Genomic DNA, 20,209 nt, shown 5'->3' with positions numbered 1-20,209 from the left:
CAGTGTGTGTGTTTTCTCTCTAACTTTTCTCCTGTTTGAATGTTTCTGCTGCACTTTGGCTTTTTCTGTTGTTGGAAAGAAGTTTCTCTTCTTTTACTGAACGTTTTGAAACCAGTGTTTGCAAAAACTTCTGTGATCGAAACCACATGAAACCGTCAGAGAGGAGGGATTTTCTGCATCATTTAGTCTCGTTTGTTACATAAAAAGTCAGAAAATCACCACTTTTCAAACCAAATTAAAGTAAAAACCACATCAAACTCTCATAACTGTGACATTAGAGCAGATTCAGATTTACTGAATCAGGGGTGGCCGACCAGTCTGAGACCAAGAGCCACAAAAATGACCACGGTACGACAGAGAGCCACGTCACACACGTGGTCTTACAAACACACTTCCTCTCACACATAAACGAAATGACATAGAATGAAAAGCAAAACATTTCCAATTTTTAAAGCGAGATTTACTGTGTTTGTGTGTTTCAATTCATATTAGAGAAGAGAAACTGAAACTTAAGTATCCATACCAACTGATCCCAACGTTGGCATCATATGTATATAGTTTAGATTGATCGACACACCACTACTCATAACTGTGTATGTTTTTTTTATGAATGGATCAAAGAGCCACAGGTTGGCTACACCTGTACTGAATCATCATTTATTAATCTATCATTTTTTTCCTGGTGATTAAGTTTTAGATAACATTTTCAAGAGATGCTTCATCTAAAATAACCTTTATGTTCTGCTTATGTGTAAATTACCTCCCTAAACTCAGCTGATCATCACTACTAATGTTACTACACTGCAAAAAGCAGAAATCTTATCAATTGTTTTTGTTTTATTTTCAGTAGAAAATTTCTTTTTAGACTCAATCTGAGCCACATTTACCTGACCAGTTCAGATAAAATGTCTTATTTTAAGTTATTAAAAGACAAAATGAGGTCTGAATTGTTTGTAAGAAGTAAAAAAAATCTGCTGGTGGAAAGAAAAAAATTGGCTTGAAAATTTGCTTGAAACTAGAATAATGTCTTGATAAAAATACCTTTTCTCTTTTTCCATTAGCAGATTTTTTTTTACTAATTACAAGAAATTTAGACCTTATTTTTGTAATAAGAACAAAATAAAGATAAGTAAAGATAAGATAAGAAATACCTTTATTTGTCCATCGGGGGGAAATTAAAATTAAAAATAAGGTTAATTATTTATTAATTTTTAAAGTAAATTATAAATGTATGTAATAAAAAATAATAATTATTATTATTTATAATGATAAATACTAAAATATATATTTTTAAATAAATAATAATATTAATAATAATATAAGGGGAGATAAAGACATATTTTTTTTTTAGTAATAACAAGAAATTTTGACCTTATTTTTGTAATAAAAACAAAATAAAGATACATTAATATAAGATAAGATGTACCTTTATAAGTCCTATAGGGGGAAATTAATATAATTTTTTTTTTTAAGTTTCTTAATTTTTTTTTAAGTTAATTATAAATTTATTTAATGATAAATAATAATTATTTTATTATTTATAATAATAAATACTTATTTTTGTATATATATATATATATATTATTTTTTTATATTATTAATAATAACATAAGGGGAAATAAAGACATTTTTTGTCACTGCTCAGGTGACTGTGGCTCAGATTTAGTCTAAAAAGACATTTTCTACTAAAATAAGAGAAAAACACTTGATGATATCTCAGATTTTTTGCAGTGCAGAGTTTGAACATCAACTTGAACCAGTCTGAGCTCAGAGATCTTTAACTTTAGAAAATAAAAACTTGTGTTTCATGTGAGTTTGATGACAGAGGTGGGTTGTGAATCCTGATTGGTCGGCTCCTCTCCGCCGCTCTGACCCGTCTCTGTGTCTTCCTGCAGCCGCAGCAGATCCCCAGGCGTCGCTGGCTGCGTTTCCTCCCATTCTGACCTCCCGGAAAGCGTCTCCTCCTCCTCCTCCTCCTCCTCCTCTTCCTCCCCTAAACGTCCGTCCTTCCTTCACCGCGTCCTCCGGGCCGCGCTCCCCGTCCAGCTGCTCCTCCTGCTCCTCATCGGCCTGGCCTGCCTGGTGCCCATGACGCAGGAGGACTACAGCTGCCACCACGCCAACAACTTCGCCCGCTCCTTCCACCCCATGCTGCGCTACACCAACGGACCTCCGCCCATATGAGACGCGACGAGGGGGGAATCCACTTCCTGCTTTGCCAAGGACGCCACTGACTCCTGTGAATGTCTCCTCCTCACCCTGTGCCCTGAAACCGCCAACTGGAGCGCCATGAAGGCTCCTCCCTCCTCCTCCACCCTTTACACACACCCTCCAGGATGAACAGACTCCACCTGGAGCGCCTCCCCTCGCCTTCCTGTCCAAAAACTTAACGTTTTAACTTAAACGTGTTTTATTTTGAAGGTTTCTGGAGGAACCTGTGAATCAATGAAAGCACTATTTATATCCTGTATGTTGGGAGCCAAAGTCCACTGTGCTTTTTGTCCATGACATCCAGTGCTGCTACTATTTATTTAGAGTTCAATCAGTCCATGGATTGGTCGTCTGATGAAGCTACAGCGCCCCCCTGAGTGTGGGAGGCTGTGTGTCGGCGTGCAGCGTGCGAGCTGAGGATTTAAAGGTGAACTGACGTGAGCGCTGTCGAAGGTACCGCACCGAAGCCGTCCAGCCACACGCGGCGACTCCTCCTGTTTCAGTATTTAACCCACAGGGGGCGCTCATTCACTCACAGACGAGCGCTCCCTCCTTTAAAAAACTGATTTGTATCTGACTTCCTTTGAATACAGGCAGTTATTTTTTTATCCTTCAGTTTGAGCATGCACTTAAAGACCCCGGCTTTTAAGAAGCGAAACAATCACTCGTAGTGTTTTAGTAAAATCAGCTGTGACCTGAGATATTTGTGCTTTGTAATAACTGCGATGATTATTCTGCGGGGATGAGACGCCCGAGTCACCGCGCCGAAACAGAATCTGTAAAAAAATGATGAAATATGAAAAATGGTTATTTATGTATGTACAGTTTGCTAATGCCGACTTCATGAAGAATACTCTTTGCGAATAATAAAACCTAACATATTTACCTGTGTGTGTGTTTCCTGTGTGTGTGTCAGAGAAAATTCACACATTTCTCCAATCAAAGCTTTTATTTTCAGACACAGATGCTTGTGCAGTCGTCACAGACACGACAGAGAAAGACGAGCTGTAGCTCCGTGTTTGAGGCGGCACAGAGGAAAGGCCAGGTTTACATTCACACGGTCAAACACTGAACAAACTGCACTGAGTGACAGAGACCTCTGCTCACAGGGAGCCGGTGAAGTTATTAACGTCAGGGTTAAACCCTGGAGAAAAATGTAAGGCAGGAAATATTTCTGAATGGCTTTGATTTAGATCAGAAACACTCAAAACAAAAATGATGGATCACTGTATGTAAGTATGGATGGTGTGCATTCATCTCTCTTTACAGGAAGTGAAGCCAAAATATGAGCACACTGGGTAGGAAAATCAATTCACAGATGTATCTGGACTTTTTTTACAATAATGAAATCAGGATTCTTTCTTAAAAGAAAAAAAAAACATTTTTTGTTCAAATTTTAACCCTTCATTTCAGTCTTTGGATATAAACTGGATTGGAAAGAAGTTCCCACTTTTCTCCAGCAGAGGGCGACATGTTTCTCCCTGACTCACATGATATGCATTTTATGGGTAAATATGGCTCTTGATATAGTCTGTAAATATCATCATCATCATCATTTAACTTTTTTTTACATGGTCTGGTGTTAAAGCAAACTTTAAATGGAAAAAAAATCGAATTATTGAAGAATCGAAACTTAAATCAGCACCACAAAATTTGTAAAAGACTCACATCTCGAGAAAAGTTTATCACTCTAGCCTTATTAAACAACTTATCAAGACTAAACTTTAACACATAAATCAAGAGGGGTTCAGCTGCAGACCTCCACTGTCAGAAGGAAGTGACACCAGGATGTGAAATTAAAAAAATAGCATTTAATGAAGTGCAAAACGAGTTTACACTTAAATAAATATGTAATAAGTTGATGGGTCTGGATATCATTGGACATAATTAAATAGAAATAAGTAAAAATCTCACATCATGTGACGTAGATGTGTCATTTGTTATATGTTATTGACTGAAGTACGCCATCTAGTGTCTCATAGTGGTAACAGCATGTCACTTTTCTTCCCTCTTTCTGTCTGAATCATTGACTGTAAAAAAAATGGACGTCATCTTGCTCGGCTCGGAGTGAGGTCTCCACTAAAACTGCTCCCCCTGGTGGCTGGCTGCAGTATAGTTCAAAAATCCATCTCCCCAGTCATTCCAGATGGGCTGTGGTCAAACTTTAAAAAACTAATCCACCTGGTAGAAATGTTTCTCACGTCTGATTGTTGTGGTGTTTTGAAGATATCATTTGGCTGTCTTGTATCCAAGTCCTCTTTTTTCTGAAAAGTTTTGTTTCATTAGTTATAAGAGGTTAAAAACGAGGTTTTACGTAACGTTTAATGATGATTAACAGCTGCCGTTCTCGTGTATTTTTTTCAGGGACTGTAAAATATGTCTGGAGGTAGAGTCAGGAAGTGATTAGACTCTCAAAAGAAAAAAAAAAACGCTACAATGGCTGCGCCTGTGACGGAGGAATTTTGGCTTCAAAACCGTACAATGATGAATGGAGGAGCCACGCTGTCCACTCTATATACAGGCTATGGTCTGAAAACATTTACCTGTTAGTATTTTGATGTTGCATGTTTTTCTGATAAAAGTTAAAATTCTAGTTTCAGACCAAAGTTTTATCGATGTATGCTAACTGCTAGCATATAAATGCATTCTCCCATATATGTTAGCAAGGACCGGTTATCGATACACATCCCTATGTTTACCTCAGCATTTGTAAAAGTAAGGCTCAGTGAATCTGTTCAAAGCTGTAGATCATGAATCTGATACTGAAACAATGGAGAAAATAAAAACAGTCGAGATCATTTCACCACAAGGGGGCCTACCAAATCATTTTGTGTTAATAACAACCTGCATTTTATACATTTACTGTTTTCAGTTTAACTCTATCGAGGAATCAGGTTAACCAAACCAAGGTGATCAGAATGCAGAAAAAACAGGAAGTTTAACTTTAAAGGCAACTCTTATTTTGAAATTTACTTCATTTCCTGATGTCACTTCCCTCTAATGGCTGAAAGTGGAGGTCTGCAGCTGGACTGTTTCACATAAATCAGCCAAACAACAACTTCCTGCTTTGAGAAAAAGTTACTGACGTGTGTTTTTGGTTTTTACGTCGTCCTGTGATTTGTTTGTCAGCAGGGGGCGCTCTTACAGTTTTGGCTTCAGGCACAGAAAAAGTGTCAGTGAGAGGAATTGGAGGTAAGTCTTTGAAAAGTGATGCTGAAGGTGTTTAACTCAGTCTGTGAATGAACACAAAAACACAAATCTCAACGAATAACTTTGGTGCAGGAAAGCGCAGGAACGAAGGCGATTTTACACCGAGAGCTTTTACAGCGAATGAAGAGTGAAGCTGTGAATGTCACGGTAAGCCGGTCAGACTCAGAAACCAAGATCTCTAACTTTAAATTTTTTTAAATCTAATTTAAAACTGTGCGTCAAACCTCCAGAAAATCAATGATACTTTAGTTTGGCTTCATCATACGTAGCATGAAATGATGCTACCTGTAGGAGAAACACAATGCCGTCAGATTTAGCATGTGCTCATGCTAAAGTACAATAATGCCCAGGAGCTGAAGTGCACTTTGGTTGAGGCCAACAAAAAGTAAAATCAGCTGATTTAGGCGGAGCACAGGAAACAGTAAGCTGTGCGAGGAGACAGATTGGCTGCGTTGAAGCTCACGTCGTGCAGAGGGAGTGACTCCCTTCAGCAGCTGGAGAGAAAGAAACTTAATTTATAAATAATTATCTCATAAAATCGATGATATTTTACTTTTCTCTCCATGCGTCATCTATAAAAACCCCTCAGACCTTCACTGCAGCTGGTTAGGCTCCGCCCTCATAGGACGTGTGTGCAGTCGGAGCGGGAGCCTCCGTACTGCAGGACGCCGGGACCCGTGGGCGGTTTGTTGGGGCCCTCATGTCCGGCTCTGGACCCAGCTGAGGAGCTGTTGTTGTTGCTGTCGTTGGTGGTGGTTGCAGAGCTGCTGTATGCGGGCTCTCCATCGGTCTGGGACCAGGACTCTGCGGGTCTGTCGGGGCGGTGGAGGCGGTGGGCGTCCAGCATCTCCAGCAGCAGGTCGTACAGAGGAACCTTGTTCTTACACTTCATGCTGTAGAGGTGCTCCATGCCTTTGTTGCTGCAGGGAGAGTGAACAGTTCATGAGTCACTGTGTTAATGAGTGAAGCTCAGCAGCTTTAAACCTCTCAGAGACTCTGGTTAATATTTAAATCATCACCATTATAAAACATCTGCTAAAAAAATAAGTGAAACTTCCTCCAGAGTGTGTTCTGATTAAATGATGTTTCTGTTTGCCTCAGAGTTATTTTCGCTTCTGAAATGAGTGAAAAGTTTCATCCCTTCATAATGTGTGTGTCTAACACGTTCCATTTTCCCGCCTTCAGTGAGTCACATGACCAGCTGCACGGAACTCTCAATCATTGTGACATCATCACCAACTGCTGCCCTCTCAGGGGTGAAACTGTCTGAAGTTCTAGAAACGTCTCCTCATAGATGCCACAATTTTGACCAAATCTCTCTAAAAATCAGATATTTATGTAGTAAATTGTGTGAGGAATCCATCCATGACATTTTTAAAGCTGTACCACTTTGATTTTTTTGTGTAGAGGCCTAACTGTGGCAGCTTGTGTGGAGCTGGATCCTCCTCTCCCATTCATTCTAATAGGAGAAGCCGAAAGGGCTTCTTTGGGGTTCACCGACTTTGAGGGCTTGTCATTCAAAAACCGTTTTAGAAACAACAAATTCATACACAGCTTTTGTAAAGCATGGTCCACTCTGTCATCTGAGCAAATTTCAAGCTAATACCATTTATGGCTTAGGAGTAGATCTTTTTTGTTTGAGACCCAAAATTCGGCCAAATTATATTTTGAAAGCAAATTGCTGGCTTCCTGTTTGGGATAGGTCAGGGGCGTCTGCATATATTTTGTGCGTCTTAATGAGACGAACATTTTGATGTTGGTTTGATCTCTCTACATCATTCCTACTGCCATTGAAAGCTGTTTTACAGTGCCTAGGTGGCACTAGAGAGCACATTTCGGTATGATGGGGCTTTTGTATTATGTTGAATTTTTGGCCAAATCTGAGGTGTGTGCTGATTTTGGTGAGTTTTTGAGCATTTTTAGGGCAAAACAAGGACTCAAAGAGCGGAGAAAAAGAAGAAGAAGAAAAAAGAAACAGATGAAGTACAACAGCTTGCCAGAAGGTGTCCCTACCTCATTGCGAGGATCCTGACTATCCCTGTTTTGAAGCATTAACCTGTTAAATCAAAGTGTCCCTGTTTCTCCCCTGAGGCCTGGAGAGGTGGATGTTTGAGGGTTTTTAACCTGAAAACAAACACGACTTTAACTCGTTTCATTTCACCTCATGTGCCTGATGTGGGACAGCAGGAGGAGCAGCTGGGCCTGTCGCCTGGACTGCTGGTGAGCCGAGCAACCTGATTGGCTGATGTGATGGATGAGAGCGTCTGTGATAATGTCGAGCATATCCTGCACGGCCGCGCTGTCGTGGAGCGGCTCCATGGTGCCGGTGCAGAAAGAGAAGGCCCCTGAAGGAGGAAAAGATCCCAGAGTTTAACAAATAAACTCAAACTGGAGCAAACTTTACAAACATCTGGTCCACATCGAGCTGAGTGATGCTCAGGAACCTGACTCACTGAAAAACACTACAGCTTTAATTACAGGAGCCCACGCAGAGATCCAGGGTCTGTCCTACTCCTACAGCTGTGCCTGCAGAGTCATCCCGCTCCTATTCCAGGTTCACATATAGAAAACACTGAGCCCTCTGTGCTGTCTCATGTAGTCATAGCAACAGTTATCAGGTTAACTGATGGTGCAGGCTTTTCAGGACACTCTGTTATGAGCCTCAGTATCATTTAGAGCCACACGTCTGCAGGTGGAGTCTGACACTGTTCAGGGCTTACTTTAAAACAGATAAGACCAGGAATCGAGAAAAACAGCTTCATATTAACCAGAGCGCTTTGTTTAAAGTGTCAGTGACGCAGAGCGTTAGCTAAAACCATAACACACACTCCTACACACACAGGCAGCCTCACCAGAGTTGAGCAGGACGATCGCTTTGAGACACACAAACTCCTCAGGCTTCAGTTTCAGCATGCGGAAGCGGGAAGTCGTGGCCAGAAGCATGTCGAAGATCTCTGCCATGCCCTCCACACAGTCACCTTCATTCCTGGAAACGAAAAGAAGAGGAAACAAAACGAAATGTAGCATGAGGTAACATAAAGTGACAAAAAGTGACGTAACGTAAAGTAACAACTTCATGGAACACAACAAAATGCAGCATAAAGCAACATATCATAAAGTGATGTAATGTAAAGAAACAATCAAATTTAACATAAAGTAACATAACATAACACAACATTACATAACTTAAATAACATTACTAACACAAGGTACCATTATGTAACATGAGGTTAAGTGACGTTAAGTAATGTAAAGTAACGTAAAGTAACGTAAAGTAATGTAAATTAACTCCTAGTAGCATAATTTAACGTCAAGTAATGTAAAGTAGCGTAGAGTAGCATAAAGTAATGTCAAGTAATGCAAATTCATGTGAAGTAACGTAATGTCAAGTAACGTTAAGTGATGTTAATGTAACGTAAATTAACTTCAAGTAGCGTAATGTACCGTCAAGTAATGTAAAGTCACGTAAAGTCGCTTAAAGAATCAAGAAGCGTAACATAATGCAAAGTAACTTAATGTAAAGTAGTGTTAAGTAGCTTAAAGTAGCGTTAAGTAGCGTAAAGTAACGTAAAGTAACGTTAAGTAACGTAAAGTTACGTAAAGTAGCATAAAGTAAAGTAAAGTTGCGTAATTAGTATTATCACATAAAGTGAAGTAAAATAAAGTGACAAAAAGTCACATGACATAATTTAGCATAACGTAGCATAACAGCGACAAAAGTGACAAAACATGAAGTAACATGAAATAAAGTTACAATGTTAAAAAACACAATAAAGCGACAAAGTGCACAGAGACGAAGCATAAAGTAAAGTGAAGTAACACAGAGAAACGAAATGTTACATAACGTAAAGTAACGTAACATAAAGTCACTTACATAACGCTATAAATGTTATATAACATAACGTTACATAGCTTATTAAAAGCTTAATGAAACAACAAAATGTAACAACAGTATTGTGTCATAACACAACACAATGTAACATAATGTAATATAACACTATGCAACATATTGGAACATAGCATATTGTACTGCATAGCAGTGTGTTAGTAATTATAACACTGATTAAACAATCAGCCGGTCTCTAAAGCATCTTTTAAAGACGTCACTGATTTTTTTTTTTATTTCAGCACCTGACTTGTTTTTGTACTTTTATCAGAGAAAACCCTCAAATATAATCTTCTAATCAACAGGTTTATCTTTTATAGAAGTGGGTTTGTATCTTTATAAAGCTCAGCAGCACAAGAAGAGTCTGAACTCTGAGCTGCAGTGAACCTGACTTTCTCCAAAGAGTGGACAGGTAAACACCTAATGACTGAATCACTGCTACACTCCATTGATCGGCATCGCTGGGAAGTGACGGAAAGATGGATATTATCAGTGGTCGGAGAGCAAGATAAAGTCGGACAGCACCGAGCCAAGGGAATGTGTCAACCCTGACCCACAGCGTTTTAGTCATCATGTCCAATTGTGAGGGACAGTCATTGGAGGAGCAGGCTGTAGAGATAATACTCTGTAATACACTTCTGAATCAAATGGGACCATCAGACACATCAGAGGGTAAAAGCTCCGTCTGTCTGCCTCCCCCCTCCCCTCCTGCTCCCCTCCTCTCTGATGTAGATGCTGCAGTTTGCTGAGCTTGTTTACTTTGAAAAAGGGGCAGAGGAGAGAACAGGCTGTGCCTGCAAAAGCAGACAACAACCATGCCTCCCTGCACCTCTATTTCCCCTCTGCTCATCACTGAGCGCTCCTCTTCTGCTCCTCTCTCCTCGTCCTTCCTCCTTTTCTACCATTCCTTGCATTGAGGCTCTGATTAAATCTGGGTCCTGGTTGTTAGCTCAGCTCTGTAATGATGGAGAGGGTGTTTTTAGGTGCTCTCCTCGCCACGGGGAGCAGATAATTAGTCTTTCACTCTCTGATGGGCGTGTTGGGATGGCACAAAAGCTGGCGAGGTGTAAAATGGAAAATCTACTTTGCTTATGTGTCGCTCCTAAAATCAGTGTGAAAGTGAGAGAAAAGAGGAGACGAGGGGGAGAAAAGGTGGGAGGGTGTCTCAGAGAAGTCAGGAGGAATCGTGAGTACCGGTCCAGGATGAGGTCCTGGGCGAAGATGAGCTTCCCCGGGCAGTGGATGGACCTCCAGATGAGGCCGATCATCAGCACCTCCAGCCAGGAGCTCTCCAGGAGCTGCACCTGGTCGTGGAGGGTCAGCTGGAGAAAACCTGAGAAACAAAAACAATAAAAAATGAACATTTGTTATTCAACGAGTGTTTTTCTGCATGAAAAATAATATTGTTTTTTCTGTTGGATAATTTTACAAGTTGTGAGTGAACTGGATGTCATTTTTTTTCTTTTTCTTCTCAGGTGTTAATCAGAGGTCTCTTCTTTCTGACAGAAACTTGGCTCTCTTTGGACCTTCAGAGGACTCTGTATTTCCTCTTATATCCACATAAAAGCTCTCTTGATGGGCATGGTGGTAGAAAAAGATCATTTTAAAAGACTGGAAGACCCCAGCTACACCACAACTCAGAAACTAGTTGCAGGACTTTTCCTCAGTGACACACAAGAAGAAATTGTGAATTAACAATTAAAATGTTGATATAAATGGGAAGATTCTTGGGGTCCCGTCTTGTAATGTTTGCCTTAACATCATCTGTAACTGTATTAAATTATTTATTCATTTGTTATTTATTTTTTATTTGTTATTTATGTATTTATTTTTTATTATTATTATTATTATTATTATTATTATTATTATTATTATTATTATTATTATTATTATTATTATCATCATCATCATTATTATTATTAATAATATTAATATCATTATTGTTATAAGTGTTAAAACTATTATTATAATTATTATTGTTATTATCATTATCATTATAAATATAATTATAATTATTTTATTATTATTATTATTATTATAATTATTATTATTATTGTTATAAGTGTTATTATTGTTACTATTACTATATTTTTATTATTTCTATATTTTTATATTTTTATTTCTCTTTTTGTCTTATTTTATTTAGAGACACTTAAGTTGTGTTTTTTGTGTTTGCATTGTGATGTTATAAAAATGTCAATAAAAATGATAATTAAAAAAATAAAACAAAATATATTCAATTAAATTAAAAACTCTGGATGTCATTTTTAATCTTTGCTAAAGTTTCTATTTTGACTCAAGAAAAAATCCACACATGTTAAAAAATAAAAACCTGAGGTGTTATATCAGTGCTAATGATTTCCAGCTGTGGGTGTTAGTGGGTGTTAATGGCTGTGCTGTGGAATATTAACACTCACACAGATAAAGTGTTTTCTGTGAACCTTCCTGCCCACTCATAAAAACAAAAATAAGCCCGTCCTTGTTTCCTGACAGGGGATAACTACTGAAACTAAACACTCTGTGATCTCTGCGCCCTCATAAGACGCCTTATCGCTGGCACTCAGCTGTCTCAATTCATACGTAATTACAGCCAATTCGTTCCCATTGTGCCGCCGCTGTCTTGTGTTTCGGACCCTCAGCAATTAAAACTGTGGGTCTTACGGCTTTCAGTGACGCATGGAGGTTGTAATACCTTTGAATCAGGGTTTACTCACTCAGAGAAGCTGTTGTCAGTGTGTGCTAAAGGGTGATGTGTCCTGTGCTGCAGTTAGGCTCTGTGGGGGGGCCGGCAGATTGGTCAAACAATCCTCTCAAAGGTGATGACTGCAATTACCATCACTGTAATGGCTCTGCTGCTGTGTGTGCGAGCGTGTGCATGTAAGCGTGTGCGTGTGTGTCTTTACTAGAGAGGCGTCCCATCACTTTGCTGTTTCCTTAGCAGTCACACAAACAAACAAACAAACAAACATGTGCTAAAACCTCTGCACACTGATCATCTGTGTGATTGAATGTTGAAGAGAAGCTCAAACGTTGATGCTAATGATTATTTCAGGTTCATGAGTTATTTAAAGTCTTATTGAACTAAAATAACGTGTTGTATTAAACAAGAGGAAACAAATCAGTGATAAAACCTGTTTTTTTCACAAAGTAATAATCAAGTTTGAGAGAATTAATCAGTGGAAGTGATTAAAACTGGACCAGTCTCATCACTTCACCTTTAATCAATCAACCGTTCATCAAACTATTCTTCAGTTTCTATTAACAAGTGCACACACCATACACAGTGGCTGTTGTCATGCTGCAATGGTTTCTGGTTCAACTCCCAGCATCAACTTTTTGCTATGTCTTTGTGGCCCCAATCAGTAAAAGTCAAAATGCCTAAAAATATATTCATTGAAAAACTTTTATAGGAGATCTGGCAGCAAAGGGTTAAAAACAAACGATGCAAATGATCCATAAACAACATTTCCTTCACATAGTCAGAAAGAAAAATGAAGAAAAATCAAATTATATCAAAAAATATTTTAAAAACTGCTCTGTAACTCTCTCAACGTCTGACAGAGTCACTGTGACTGATCACCTGAGACGGTGTTCAGCCATGTTCCCGCTCTGCAGTGGGAGGAAAACAAATACCATAGTCTAAGTATCAGCCAAAGCCGTACCTGGAAGCTTCTTGGCCCAGGCGATCATGTGGACCAGCTCCCTGTCGGCCATGCTGGTGAGCAGGGTCATCATGGTGACCTCGGTGTAGGGTCTGCTCAGCTTCTGACGGGAGCACAGGATGGGAGGCTCAGCTCCCTGGAGCAGGAGGAGCACCTGAGAAACAGTCAATGAACTTCATGTTAACAAACACATCAACATCAACAACAAGTCACAACAACTCAATGCCTGCTGTCAACTTTCACAACAATGACCTCCACTGTCAAGGTTTCATTCCTTTATAATGTGTGTCTGTTACACATTCCATTTTCCCGCCTAAATGAGTCACATGACCAGCTGAACGGAAGCTCTCAACTAGTGTGACATCATCACCAACTGCTGCCCTCTCAGGAGAGAAACTGACTAAACTTTAAAACGTCTCCTCATAGATGCCATAGTTTGGCCAGATCTCTCTAGAAACCAGATATTTTTGCAGTAAATTTTGTCAGGAATCCATCCATGACATTTTTAAAGCTGTATCACTTTTACTTTCTTGTGTAGAGGCCTAACTGCCGCAGCTTGTGTGGAGCTGGATCCTCCTCTCCCATTCATTCTAATGAGGGGAGCTGAAAGGGCTTCTTTGGGGTTCACCGACTTTGAGGGCTTGTCATTCAAAAACTGTTTGAGTAACAAAAAAAATCCTTTTTCTGTAAAGCAGGGTCCACTCTGTTAACTGAGCAAATTTCAAGTGGATACCATTTATGGCCTAGGACAGGGGTCTGCAACTTTTACTTTCTCAGGAGCCACAAAATCCATTTATCTTCACAATAAAGACAAGAAACTGATAAAAATAGTAATCATAGTAAAACTCTAGTGACTAATCATCTAAGTTTTTTGTGATTTTAAAATTGTATGTGATGTCTTAGATTTTTTATTTTAATAATTTTGCATTTTTTGGGGAAAAAATCATCAATTTGTAATACAAATTAAATAGATTTGCAAAATTTAAAATTTTAAAAATTCGCTTAAATGTAATAAATTGAAAAAAAAAATAGAATTATAATTTCAAAGTTTTGCAAAATTTACAGGAAATTCTTAAAATATCAAATTCTAGAAACATGGAATTTAAATAATTTGCAAAAAAATTCAGAAATCCCAAAAAATTGAAACTCGCAAAAAATTCAAAAATTTGCAAAAAAAAAAAATGCAAAATCTTTAAAGAACACGAAAACATATGAGAAAATTGAAATAAAAAAAAAAGAATCACAATTTTTTTGAGGAATTTGCTGGTTCTCTGTCTCAGGTAGGTCAGGGGTGTCTGTTTGTGATTTGTTTGTCTCCATGAGACAAACATTTTGATGTTGGTTTGAGCTCTCTACGATATTCCCACTCCTATTACGAGCTGTGTTAGTTTGCCTAGGTGGCGCTAGAGAGAGAATTTTGGTATGTTAGGAGTAAATTTTTGTATTTTATTTTTGGCCAAATATGAGGTGTTTGCAAAGCTAAAGAGCTCAAAGACAAGGCAGAATAATGAGAAAGAAACGGACCCTGATAGCGATCTTTCTCACCTGGTCAGGAGGCATGCTGATCACTGGGGATTTTCCTCCCATACTGTTGCTGTGTTTCCTCCTGCCCTGAGGGGGCGCTGTTCTCTGCTCCCGCTCCTTAGAGCCCTTATCCTTATCACTCGTACAAGTCCGCCTTTTGTCACGCCGTAAAACACGCCCCCTGTCCTTACGCACACCTTGACCACAAACAAGGAATTAATAGAAAACAGTGCAGATAAACAAAAGCAACAAATCTGCATGAAAAACAAAAACACTGAACTCATTAGGTCTTTATTTTTATGACTCACACATGGCTTCATACCAAAAGTTCAGTGGTTCAGATTGTAAGGATGCCTGGCTGACTCAAGAAGTATGAAAACAAAACCGTGGGTGTGTTTTTAATCAGTAGATGTACTCCTTAAAAAGGAAATCACTCCAAGGTCGCGTTAAAGTTAGTCTCAAGCTTATCTGCTCCCAGCAGCTTTCTCACATGTGTGCCAATCTCCTCAGAAACAGACTCTGATTGTGAGATAATTAGTCTGTACATTTGTCAAACCAGAAACAGTTTAACCAAGAGGGAACTGAAAACACGACGGACTGACTGAAACCAGTGGAAATAAAACATGAAGAAGAGATTAGCCTCCAGATCCTAGAAAATGTGCTCGGTGTTGCTTCTCTACCCACCTCCCTTCATCATGCCCACTTCGTAACACTTCCTGAGGCGACAAGCCTGGCAGCTCTTCCTTCGATTCCTGTCAATAGTGCACTGATTGGTTGCAGGGCACATATAGTCATTGTGACCTGAAAGGGAAGAAAACCTATTACTTCAAGCTCCCCCATACGCCAGTGTTCGCTTCATGTTTAGGTTATTTAGTTGCCAGGAACACTCTATTCCCAATTTTAAATGGATCTGAGATGGAGAAAATTAAAAAATGGCATCTTGGTTTTGTCATCTCCATGGAGACTATTGGTTCCTTTAAGACCAGCCTCCCTGTGAGGACTTATCAATATGCTGAAGCATCAAACCCAGGACATGACTAAGCCAGCCGGAGCAGATGAGGCTTTTTATCTGCACACAGAGGCAGCAGCACGGGGAACATGTACACTGTTCTTTATCAAAGATGTGCAAACAGGAAAAGGGTTTTAAAAAAGAGAATAAAAACATTTGATCACATATTTTCTCCCTTCATTAAAACTCTGTGATATGAGGTTTTAACCTCCTCAGACCTGAGCTTTTGTCTGGTATGCATTTTTAATTCACCTTGCTCTTTGGGATCAGTAAAACATAAAAACTAAGCTTGGTCTTTGTACAGGAAGTTAAATTATTTGTGTTATGAGTTCTCTTTGAGTTGTTTTTTATCAGTGTTAATGCACTTTAATATGTTGTTTTTTACTAAAATAGGTGTAGTGTTGTGATATCACCTAAAGATGACGTGGGCAGTGTCCCTGAATGTGGCTAATGGGTCAAAGTATTACAAAATGAAGTATCTAGGTTCAGAAAGGCAGAAATGTAATGTCCACATATGTGGACTCTGGGTTTTAAGAGGATAATTCATTATTTTCTCTTCTTATTAGCCCAATTAATGTCTTTCTTTTCAATGTTGAGATAAAAATAGTTCACTACAACATCCTCCAAGTCATATCTGACTTTTTCAAAAACTTATTGATTTTATTTATTTATTTATCTAATTGAATTTCATATATATATATATATATATATATATATATATATATATATATATATATATAAATGAAATTCAATTAGATAAATAAATAAAGATATATATATATATATATATATATATATATATATATATATATATATATATATAAAATTATTATTTTATTTGCAAATTATTCACATATTTATTATTTCTTTTTGTGTGTATATGTGTTTGTAAATTTAAAGTATGCATAAACTTGCTTTCTGTTTATTTATAAATCGATTTATTAATTTATTATCATTATTATTATTATAATTGTATCGGTATTTAAAAAAGAAAGAAAAAAAATTATTATATATATTATTTATTTATTTATTTTATTTAGAAATTATTCATATATTTATTATTTCTTTTTGTGTGAAGATGTGTGTAAATTTAATTTATTGATTTATTTATTATCATTATTATTATTATTGTATCGGTATTTGAAAAAGAAAAAAAAACAAATAAAAATAAATTAAGTTTATGTTTAAATAAATAATTATTTTATTTTCAAATTATTTACATATTTACTATATTTTATGTGTGAAGATGTGTGTGTACATTTGAAGTATGGATAAACTGGTGTTTTGTAAATTTATTAATTTATTAATTTATTATCATTATTTTCATTATTGTATCTGTATTTAAAAAAGAAAAAACAAATAAAAAGAAGTTGGTTTTATATACATAAATAATTTTTTTAATCATTTTATTTACATATTATTCACATAATTATAATTTATTTTTGGGTTTCATGTGTGTGTAAATTTGAAGTATGGATAAACTTGCTCTTTTTTTAATTTCTTATCATTATTATCATCATTGTATCTGTATTTCAAAAAGAAAAAAATAAGTTTAAAAAATGGTTTACTTTTTAAAACATTTTGCAGTTTGTTTTTGTTCTTTAGATGTAAATCAAAATAAACATTCAGTTTGTTGCTCATATTGATACAGCTCAGTGATTTGTTTCTCTCTGTTTCAATTTTTCATAATATTAAATTTTGAAACAGAAACAGTTAAAAAACGTTGTTCTTGTTTTCATTTTACCAAACTACTTTCTTAAAGTGACCGTGAGCTGGTGAAGTGTGGGTATAACTCCATAGAGAGGGTGAAAACTTAAAGCCCTACCCTGGATGCTCCTCTTGAAGAAGGCCTTGCAGCCCTCACAGGACCACACCCCGTAGTGGTACCCGGAGGCGTAGTCGCTGCACACGGCGCAGTAACGCATCTCTTTGGCCATCTCGAAGCACCCGGCAGCAGCTCCGGCCCCTGACTCCCCCATGCCGTACGACTCGTCGCTGGTGCCACAGTGCTCCTCTCTGGAAATGCTCTGCTGACTGGACGAGACGCCGGACCTGCCACAGGGTTTGAACTGTTCAGTAACTCACACACTCCCTCTGGGATAAACACACTGACAGTAAAAAACACACACCACAATCTGCTGTGCTGCTCTAAAACATGCAGAAACCTCCCAGAGAGGCTTTGAGACACTAAGTCAGAGCCGACGCTGCTCATTTGCATTTCACTTCCTCTTTTGGTTGGAGCTGGAGACAAAAGCAAAGCTCTATTTTCCACCTGAAACAATCTGTGCTGCTGTTGTTATTACGTATTGTTCCCTCCTCAAGGTCCTCCACAAAGTCCTTAATCTCTGGAATTAGAAACCAGGGCAAAGCCTGATCCTTTCTGCACCGATAATGGAAATGTTTTCTATAAAGCAAGAGATTAAAAAACAATGTATTCATAGAATTACATTTTGTTTATTACAGCTTTATATGTACAAATATCAATGCTTTAGTTTAAGTTAGGAGGTAAAATCTTCCTGAGAAACATAAAAGTTTCAGTAAATTTAAAAATGAGGAATAAAGTCAGAGTTTAATGACTTTATAGTTCAGTTATATCTCAGAAAACTCAGGAGCCACAGTGAAAAACTTATCTTTAAGGGGTATTGATCTGTTGATCGCCCTGCTGTTATCAGTTAAATAATGACCAGAGGACAAACAGAAGTCAACAAACAATCTGATCCAAGAGCTGGAGCTGGGATCTCCCTCAAATTCACATGTTTCTAACTTTAAGTCTAAAAACAAACTCCTCAAACAATCAGACCCTAAAAAGAGCTTTTTAAAAAGCTTTTTAAGTTTATAGTAAATTTATTTTTTACCTCAGATCAAACACCTGATGCCACCTGACACAGTGGCGTGGACAAGCTGTGCCTCCTCACCTGTAGACGGGCGTGGAGCTGGTCTCCAGGTAGTGGTGTCCGGGCAGGTGCATGAAGGGGCTGAGTCTGGGGCTGGAGGGCACGAACACCAGGGGGCTGGAGGGCCCGCTGCCCAGGGACTGGACGCTGCTGTCTGAGGGCTGTCCGTGGGAGTCCAGAGCAGCCGAGTAGTACCCCGGGGCGGAGAGGCTGTACAGAGGAGTCGGGGCCGGGGTGGGGGCGGCGTAGTCGTAGGTCCCTTCCAGGAAGTCCACAGCGCCCACCCCGCCGGATCCTCGGCTCTCTTCAGGGTACATGTCGCCACCGAGGGGGGCGCGCAGCGGAGGAGAGGGGTGCTGTGGGGACAGGGTCTCCAGGTCTGAGCTGGTCCTGGGTCTGAGTGCCGGTCCACAGGTCTGCCTGCTCTGCTCCGGGCTCTGCCTGAGCAACATCACAGCTCAGCGCTGATATGCAGCATGGCTCAGACCTGCGCGCTCATTTGCTGGGAGGGGGGAGTGGAGACGAGTGCTGCCCCCCTCCTCCCTGCTCTCCCTCTGGTCCGTTTCCAACAGAGCCCGGCAGGAGACTCTGAGGGTCCACGATCGTCCAGTCCCTCTGCCCTGGTCTGCCTCCAACAGACTCCTCCCAGCCTCCTCACACATTCTCCCTCCTCTCCCCTCCTGTCCTCTGACTCCCAGCCCGTGTGTGGGAGGGCGGGGGGCTGGCTCAGGGAGATACAGATTCCCAAATAACTTTCCTGTACTTGACTGTAAAACTCTCCCTGCTCAGGTTTCATTTCATGACAATGAAAAGCTTTTACTGGCTGCAGCTGGTCCCCGCAGACAGAAAACAACCATCACTGCGCTGAAACACAGCGTGACGTACGAGTCTCTATTTGTGGCCAGATTATTAAATACACCTGAGACGCTTTGACAAATCAAATCAGCGTGGAAACACTGGGACAGTGGGCTCACACACAGACCGTACGACAGGATGCACCGATCACCTCCTGCACATGGATCCTCCTCCTGTCTGCTGGGGTCTCTGCTCCTCATCGCCTCCCTGACTCTCCTATCTGTGGGCCGATTGAAGCGATGCGACAGGTTGGAAAAAAAAAAGGATAAACAAATTTAAGATGCAGCCGAATCAATACCCACAATGCTTTTTGGTGCCAGGTCACCATAACACGGCAAACAGAGCAGGTCACATCTCATTCCAACAGCCAGATGTTGCACAATCACAAACTTTCTGTTTTTTCTCATCTCTGACCCAAATATCAGTTTTATCCACCCTGGATGAGGATCTGATTCATCGTTTTCATCTTTTTACATCAAAATCTCAGTTTCAAAGTTAAACTCATCAACACTGAATGAGATACAGTAGAGGACAGAAACCATGTACCGGTTAATCATTACTCACGAGGTCATGAAGCAGAGCGCTGTAATTAAACATGAGAGGAAAGAGGAAGAGTAGTGAAGCAAATGGAGTTACAGAGAATCGTGTTTGTGATGCCAAGGGTCTTTTTCTGCTGCGATCAAATGTCAAAGTGGAGAAAACAAAATTTAAAAAGTCGTCAGAGGGAAAAGAAAACAGTTTGTTAAAGTATGGAAACCTACGGAAGCGTATTGCATTCACTTGAAGAAAAAAACATCTCAGGTTTTTCAGAGTAGTTTATTATTTGGTTTGTTTTTTATGGTAATTAATTTTGTTTTTCTGATTATTATTTTTTTTATTGGTTTGTTTTTTGTTATAATTATTTCTGTTTTTATGAGTAATTTTTTTGTGGTAATTAATTTTGTTTTTCTGATTAATA

General features: G+C 39.0%; 2 protein-coding genes across 3 annotated transcripts in view; one reads left to right on the top strand and one right to left on the bottom strand.

Annotated features, from left to right (window-relative positions):
- syne1a (spectrin repeat containing, nuclear envelope 1a) overlaps positions 1-3,099 on the top strand; it is a 220,262-nt gene extending 217,163 nt beyond the window's left edge. For both annotated transcript variants that reach the window (XM_074685622.1, XM_074685621.1), the window contains exon 147: positions 1,896-3,099. In XM_074685622.1, the coding sequence (XP_074541723.1) occupies positions 1,896-2,184 (289 nt within the window). In that variant the 3' untranslated portion in view covers positions 2,185-3,099. The remainder of the gene's footprint in view (positions 1-1,895) is intronic.
- A 1,911-nt stretch (positions 3,100-5,010) lies between these two features.
- Positions 5,011-19,074, bottom strand: esr1 (estrogen receptor 1). Its single transcript, XM_074685623.1, has 9 exons — positions 18,418-19,074; positions 17,328-17,554; positions 15,178-15,294; positions 14,515-14,690; positions 12,970-13,123; positions 10,502-10,640; positions 8,274-8,407; positions 7,583-7,766; positions 5,011-6,341 (listed from the first exon to the last, which is right to left on the bottom strand). The coding sequence occupies exons 1-9, from the start codon at positions 18,846-18,848 to the stop codon at positions 6,041-6,043; spliced, it is 1,863 nt and encodes a 620-aa protein (XP_074541724.1). The 5' UTR covers positions 18,849-19,074; the 3' UTR covers positions 5,011-6,040.
- Positions 19,075-20,209: the final 1,135 nt, after the last annotated feature.

This window comes from Halichoeres trimaculatus, unplaced genomic scaffold (genome assembly GCF_033239565.1).
Source record: "Halichoeres trimaculatus isolate MK-OKI-2021-1 unplaced genomic scaffold, fHalTri1.1 fHalTri1_scaffold_13, whole genome shotgun sequence".
In the NCBI taxonomy this organism is placed as follows: domain Eukaryota; kingdom Metazoa; phylum Chordata; class Actinopteri; order Labriformes; family Labridae; genus Halichoeres; species Halichoeres trimaculatus.
The sequence above is the reverse complement of the archived record's forward strand: the minus strand, read 5'-3'. Positions and strand labels throughout refer to the sequence as shown.